Here is a 7909-nt window from a genome sequence, read left to right on the forward strand (position 1 = left end):
CTAATGTTGTTTGTTTCCTTCATCTTCTGATGAAATAGGGGTATGCAGATCCTCATATTCATACTCATACACAATCTCCTCATCTTCTGTGTCTACACCACTAATATACTCTGTAATTAATGGCCTTATATTGGACTCCCTGGCAGACCTAGCTCTATTGGGTTGTCTTGTAGGCCCACTTGTGTTGGGCTATTTAGTAGGCCCATTCATCTTTGACGAACCTTTTCCAATTGAGCTCACTCTTCTTGCTTTAATTCTCTACCTTTTAGACACGTGTGGCTTTTTTTTTTTTTGCTTTTCCTGGGATTCAATGTGTTTCCTCAACGATGAAGATACTTGTTTCCTCTTTCCTTTGACAGTCCTAACACTACTACCCCCATCATCATCTTTACTACTCTCACTTTCACTTTCATAACTAAGAGGTAGTGGTTTATACAACTCATCTTTTGTACTATCATCACTATCATGATCAGTAAATGAGTCATCCAACATTTCTAACTCATTTGGATCCACTTCTTCCTCAACCTTATCATTTTTCTCACAAGCACCATATGCGATCTCAGAATCATCAACAGGATAATAAAAAAAATATAAAACTCATCAGTGTCTTTGTTCCTCAACTTAGCCTGTCACATTTGGTTGATCCTTGCATCTCCCTTAGTACATGCAATCCTAACTCTATATCCTTGTATTTCAAATCATACCAGTAAGTCTCCTTATATGATTGATATCCCAGTCCTTTGAACAGCGTTATCAAATCTCTAAAATTGACAAAATTTAAGTCCATGAGTGGAAATCTCTTAACTTGACCATGAAGATAGACTAACTATGGGTAGGTGTCTTTGAAAAGTAGTCCCATGATAGAATACAGAAACACCAAATACATCATCCATCTGCCATATTTTTCAATGCACAACACAACACAAAACCATACATTATTAACAACGATCCAAAACCTCCCTAAATATTACCCTAAACCTCACTAACCCCACACAACTAATTAGCCACTACCCTCACTTACACTCCCTATATAAATTCCATCCTAGGACATGTATAACTACAAATAAAAGGCAGAAGAACAACAAGTTTCAACAATGTACTTACTACTCTCCACGGTGAACGCAGCTACAACAACGAAACTTTACTGGAACTGCTTCAAAGAACACCAAAGATGAAGCGTTGTATTTTTTAAAGGAAAAACGTCAGTGTTAGGACTTCCTGTAATTGTCTATGACTGATATAGGCATCTTTTGCATATCTGATATGAAGCGTTGAACAATGTTTTTCGAAACGTCGTTTTAGTGCATATATAAGAACCAACATGTCCCATAACTTTGTATAACGGATCACGTTAGTCCCGTTAACAATATCTTGGCAGCACGTACAAACACTCCACACCACATAAGCGCCACCTAATCTAAATCTGTAACGTTTGGCCAAACACGTTGAATGGAAGGACCCATATGTCAGGCGTTTTGAATGGTCAGGGATCGTTTTGTATTTTTTAATCTTAAAAGAGTAAAATATCTACGAATGAAAAGTTCAAGAACTTATTTGTCCTTTTTTTATATCTAATATCACTTAGTTATTTTGATCAAATTTTCTATTACGTCCGAATATGCATTTGTTTTGTTATAAGGTTGTTCAGCTTAAATTATTCATCTTTCCAAAATACACCAAATTGTTTCTGCACGTACTGGCGGTGCCTCTCTAAGTTACAAGCTGATTCGTCCTGGTACTGGGGTGGCCGATTTTTAGCAATTTCGAGCAGGTGACTGTCGGAGAGGAAGAGCTATACGTCGGCCTGGATCGAACACAGCGGCGGGAATACCTACAAAAGATACTCTGACGCTCAAGTCAATAATGATCTTTAGTAAATCAGTTAAGTAAAGAATAGAAGACTGAGAATGGAACCTGATCCTTAGCCGAGTATATTAGTTCGGCTTTATAGAAGCTGTTTTACCCGTTTACTGTGGATAAGTCTGAGTTCGTATGTTGGTTGTGGTATTCTGTTTTGGTGATTAGGTTTGTTAAGCACGTTTCTTATTTTCGAATGAGCGAGGTCGATCTTATCTGTTAACGTGCCGAGCTTTCCGGACGACCGAGGATAGTGGTGACATATCATAGCCCCCAAGCTTACCTTGGTTTAGACAGGACTAAGGCGAGCTTTCAAACCAGGGATACCGCAATCCTCGGTCGCTGAGTTATTGCCGTGTATGTTCCTTATAGCCCCCAAGCTCGGCTTGGTTCTGTGCAGAATTCAAAACATTTTTGTAGTAGTGGCTTCGTTCTGCGCGCCATCATGACATGATTGATGTGAAACTGTCCTATTTTTCTAGGCACCCCTGTCCGTTGGATTTAGTAGTGGTTTTAATGCATTTCTCTTTTTTGACAATCTGGAGTAAATGCAAAGGTTTGGTAACCGTTTTGCTTTATAGGAGTTATCTTTTGCTATACCTCTTTTCTTTCAAACTGCTGGGTTTTGGAAAAAAGTTTATTTTCTCTCCCTGTCTGAAAATGAGTAAGCAAGGTCAGTGTTGATTCTTCCTGCCTTTCTTCTTTGTTTTCTTGCTTTTTCTTTTCTTGCCCTTGATGGAGAACTGTAATATGGGTGACCCATGTGATTGGGTTGATGCTAGGGTAAAAGAGCGTGTGTCTCAATTTGATGATGAGGAGTCGGTGAGGTTGTTGGGGTCGAATATTTGGGTCATAAATGGTAGTAATATTAGGATAGAGTTATTACCTTGTGGGAGGGGTGACCGGGTCTGTGACCGACTAGATGATTGGTCCTTCTTCTACATGTATAGCTGTCTGTTCACTGAGCTGGGTGTGAGACTTTCCTTTACCGAGTTTGAGTGTGGGGTTTTGTATTGGTTGAATTGTGCCCCAACCCAGCTTCACCCTAACTCTTGGGATTTTGTTCGGGCGTTCGAGGTATTAATGGAACTGTTAGACCGTCCGCCGTCTCTCAGGCTGTTTTTCTCATTATTTCAAGCGAAAGGGGTGAATAGGGGCTTGTGTGTAAACCTTAGCAATTATCCCCGTCGGGCTATATTTGGTCTATATAAGTCCTCGTTTAAGGACTTCAAATCCATGTTTGTAAAGGTTAGGAGTGTACCCGAGGAAAGGTGAAAGAGGTTTCTTCTAATGTTAGGAAGGGTCCTACTGCTTTGGTTCAATATGGTCCTGGGCAGAAACATAAGAGGAAGAGAGGACAAGTTCAAGGTAGCCTTGCCGAGGTCTTAGAAGGTAAAGGGGAGTCGTCCATGATACTGTAGATGGTTGAGTCTGCATATGAATCGTAGAAAAGGCTCCATGGATATGATGAAAATGAACATGCTAAATCTCTGTAGGCAAAGCTGTATCCTTTTAGTACCATGGCTGATGAACTTTGCTGTTTCCCGGATGACATAAAGATGATTGACGAAGTTGGCCGAGCTAGTGTTAGCCGATTTCTTTAGGTACAGATTTTTGTTGTAATGCTGTATATAGTTTTCTGTTGATGTTGCCCATTGATTGTTTTTCTTTTTGTAGGTGATTGGTGCTCGTATCGTGGCCATTGGTAGGGCACAGGAGCTTGCTTTGGTCCAGAAAGAGAAGGAGGCTTCCTGTGTTGAGGAGTTGTCTGGCATCATCCAGGAAAAGGAAAAAAAGATTGCTGAGCTCTCTTCTTCCGTGGAGAAAAAAGAGCTGGAATTGGTTGATGAGAGAAAACTGCACAAGACATCTTCTGAAAAGCTGAAGGTTATGGGTTCTGAGAATGACTAGCTTTCTGCTCGGATCAAAGAATTAGAAAGTGGAATCTACGAGGCTTTTGCTCAAGTTTTGAGCGTGCCGTTTCTCAGGTCAAGGTGCTTTACCCGGAAGCTAATCCGTCGAGGCTTGATGTTATGAAGGTGGTCGTGAATGGTCAGCTTGTGGATGACGAGGTTGCTGCTGGAAGTGATAGTGAGGAGTCCAGCATTGGTGATAAGGCAGATTAGGCCTTTGTTTATGCTTTATTTTGTAAGCTTTGTATATGGTACTTTGGTCTTTAGAACTTGTACTTAACTTGTTTATTTTTGGATAATTCCGAGTATTGTTCTCGGTTGTGATTTTTCTGGTTTCCGAGTATGGAGCTCGGTTTAATGGTGACTGTTTAGCCTTTTAAAAAATATAATATTTTGGCAAGGTTATGATAGTAGTAATGTTTTGTTTTGTAATGGTGTTTACGTATTGAAGATGGTCGTCAACGACCATTTTTTTGGATGATGAGGTTATTAATAGGGAGGGCGGTAGCTTTAGTATAGCCCTTATGACTTTGTTGTAGAAACTTGATTTGATTTTGTTGTTTGGATTTTTCCGAGTACTATGCTCGGCATACATTTTGTAGTTTCCGAGTATGAAGCTCGGATAATTGTGATTGTTGTTGACCGAAATATGTGCTAACTGCTATGATAACATAAATATTTTGCTTGCAATGTAAGTGATATCTGTATAATGATTTGTGGCATCCGGTCTCGTTAAAACCCTCTCCGAGTAAAACCCATGTATTTTGGGAAAAAACCTTTGAAGGGGAAAAAGAGTACCATCATTCGTGAATTTACAGCATGTGTCATGATTGATATTCCCTTAGTAAGGAGACATTCCATGTTCCTGAAAGTTGATCTCCTTTAAGAGTTTCTAGCTTGTAAGCCCCCTTTCCGAGATTCTGGAGAACTCAGAAAGGTCCCTCCCAATTTGCTGCTAATTTGCCATGTGCTGGAGGTTTCCGAGCTTCTTCTGTTCGTCTGAGTACGAGGTCTCCTTTATTGAAGGACCTATGAACTACCCTTTTGTTGTGTCTTCGCTCTATGATCTGCTTCCTGGCTGGTTGCTTTATGGCTGAGATGTCTCTTTCTTCTTCCATAAGATCCAGCTCGGCTGCTCGAGCTTGCAAGTTGTTCATTTGATTATAAAGTTCGGCCCTTAATGTCGGGACGCTGACCTCTACTGGGATCAGTGCTGCTGCACCATATACCAGCTTGAAAGGAGTTTCTCCTGTAGCAGATTGAATGCTGGTATTGTAGCTCCATAGGATTTCTGGAATGAGGTCGGCCCACTCTCCTTTAGCCTCGCCGAGCTTTTTCTTTAATCCCTACAAGATGATTCTGTTAGCTGATTCAACTTGTCCGTTGGTTTGCGGGTGCTCGACTGAGCTGAAATGATGTTTAATGTTAAAATTTGTTAGAAAGACAGCGAGTTTATGGTCCGTAAATTGTCTCCCGTTATCCAAGATTATCTCTCTTGGGATACGGTATCTACATATAATGTTTTTCCATAAGAAAGATCGCACTTTCTCTGCTGTTATATGTGCTAGTGGTTGTGCTTCTATCCACTTAGAGAAATAGTCTATTGATACTAAAAGAAACTTTACCTGGTCTGGCGCTTTCGGAAAAGGTCCGAGGATATCCAATCCCCACCTATCGAAAGGCTAGCTTACCTCTATGGTGTGGAGCTCCTCGGCCGGGATCTCTGAGAGGGTGGCGTGATTTTGACAATTATCACATGCCTTGACTTTCGAAATGCAATCCCTTTTTATCGTCGGCCAATAGTATCATGTTCGCAATATCTTTGCAGCCAATGCTCGGCCGCCGATGTGGTTTCCACAAACCCCTTCGTGCATTTCTGCCATGACATCTTCGGCTTCCTCATTGCTGATGCATTTGAGGAGTGGTTGGGAGTGTCCGTGCCTGTACAGGGTATTGCCGAGTACTGTATAGAAACTTGCTCTTCTTCGGAAGAGCGGCAAGTTCGGCTCCTCATTTGGTATGGCACCTGTGTTGATGTAATTGAGAAAAGGTGTTCTCCAATATGGTACCTGCATGATGCTTAAGATTGTTTCCTGCTCAAAGCTCGGCTTGTTGAATGTTAGTTGGGACAGGGCCGGTGTGTTTTTCGCCTGCCTTGTTGTGGCTAACTTGGATAACACATCGGCTCTGGTGTTTTATTCTCGATTTACATGAATAATATCAAATTTACTAAACTTTGAGATGTGATCCTTTGTTATGAGCTAATATTTCTCTAACAAAGGATCTTTTACCTGGTACTCGCCTTTGATTTGATGTACTACCAGTGATGAGTCGCAGTAAACTGTTATCTGAGGTATCCTGAGTTGTTGGGCGAGCTTTAGTCCTGCTAGTAGAGCTTCATACTCCGCTTGGTTGTTACTTGCATTGAAGCGGAATTTTAGTGATTGCTCGGCTATCACTTTCTCTCCTTCTTTTAACAATACCCCAGCTCCGCTTCCTTCTTTGTTTGATGCTCCATCTACATGTATACTCCAATTGGCTACTGTGTGTTGTGTTTCATTAGTCATTTCCGATACGAAGTCAGCAAGTACTTGTGACTTGAGAGTTTTTCTCGACTCGTACTGAATGTCGAACTCGGAGAGTTCGATTGACCACTTTATTAACTGTCCGGCAAGCTCGGGTCTGGTTAATATCTGCCTTAATGGTTGGTCTGTTCGTATTATGATTGTGTAGCTTTGAAAGTAATGTCGCAGTCTTCTCGTAGTGGTGATTAGTGCCAGCGCTAGCTGTTCTATCTTCGGATACCTTGTTTCTGCTGGTTGTAATACCTTACTAATGAAGTATACTGGGTTTTGCTTTTTTCCTATTTTCATCACTAGGACCGAGCTTATGGCATGGTTAGATACTGATAAATACAAATACAACGGCTTACCTGCCTCTGGTCTCTGGAGTATTGGAGGTGATGCTAAGAGCTGTTTGAGTTTCGTAAAGGAGTTTTCACATTCGTCTGTCCATGTGAATTTCTTGCACTTAGAGAATGTCTGGAAGAAATGATAAGATCGGCTTGCCATTGCGGGTAGGAAACGTGATAGGGTGGCTATTCTCCCTGCTAATTGCTGGACTTCTTTTACTGTCTTTTGGCTTGTCATGCTCAGCACTGCATTGCATTTCTCTGGGTTGGCCTCTATACCTCGTGAGGTTAGTATGAAGCCAAGGAATTTCCCTCCTTGGACTCCAAAAGCACATTTGTCAGGGTTAAACCTCATGTTATATGCTCGGAGTTAGTTGAAAACTTCTACCAAGTCATTATAGTGTGACCCTTGTGCAGGCGCTTTTGCTACCATATCATCTACATAAACTTCCATATTCTGGCCTATCTGCTGTTGGAACACTTTATCTATTAATCTTTGATATGTCGCACCTGCATTCTTTAAGCCAAAGGCATTACCTTGTAACAAAAATTTCCATGTTCTGTTATAAAAGCTGTTTTGCTTTGGTCCTCTGGGTGCATCAAAATCTGGTTATAACCAGAGTATGCATCCATAAAACTCAAGGTTTTGAAACCAGAAGCATTATCAACTAACTTATCAATGCAAGGTAATGGATATGCATCTTTAGGGCAAGCTTTGTTTAAATTTGTAAAGTCGACGCACATGCGCCATTTACCTGAACTTTTCCTTACCATTACCACGTTTGATAGCCATGTGGTGAAGCGGATTTCTCTGATGAAACCTGCATTGAGAAGCTTCTTGGTATCTTTAAGTGCTGCTTGTTTTTTCTCCTCTCCGAGGTTTCTTTTTTCTGTGCCACTAGTCGAACTGTTTTGTCGATTGCTAATTTGTGGCAGATGACCTCTGGACTTATTCCCGGCATGTCGTCCGGCGTCCATGCGAATAGGTCGGCGTTCTGGCGCAGTATGTGTATAAGTCTTGCTCGTTCTTTTCCTTCTAATGCTTCTCCAATGTATGTGTATTGTTTTTCATCTGCTGTTAATGTTATTTGGTGTAGGTTGTCCATTGGTTGAGGTCTCTCGCCGAGGTCTTCTCTTGGGTCGAGATCGACTAACATCGTGGTCTCGGCGGAGCTATGTATGGCTTGGACTTGGGGCCGAGCTATCTCCTTCGTCTGGACTTGCTTTA

At 41.3% G+C, this 7909-nt stretch overlaps 1 protein-coding gene and 1 pseudogene across 1 annotated transcript; both read right to left on the reverse strand.

Moving 5' to 3' along the window:
- On the reverse strand, positions 1 to 893 carry LOC148554762 (uncharacterized; annotated as a pseudogene).
- A 3806-nt stretch (positions 894 to 4699) lies between these two features.
- On the reverse strand, positions 4700 to 7036 carry LOC107646404 (uncharacterized). Its single transcript, XM_016350589.2, has 4 exons — positions 6703 to 7036; positions 6062 to 6480; positions 5633 to 5839; positions 4700 to 5116 (listed from the first exon to the last, which is right to left on the reverse strand). The coding sequence occupies exons 1-4, from the start codon at positions 7034 to 7036 to the stop codon at positions 4700 to 4702; spliced, it is 1377 nt and encodes a 458-aa protein (XP_016206075.1).
- Between the last annotated feature and the right edge of the window lie 873 nt (positions 7037 to 7909).

Source organism: Arachis ipaensis, chromosome B6 (genome assembly GCF_059453495.1).
Source record: "Arachis ipaensis isolate K30076 ecotype BB chromosome B6, ASM5945349v1, whole genome shotgun sequence".
Taxonomy (NCBI): Eukaryota; Viridiplantae; Streptophyta; class Magnoliopsida; order Fabales; family Fabaceae; genus Arachis; species Arachis ipaensis.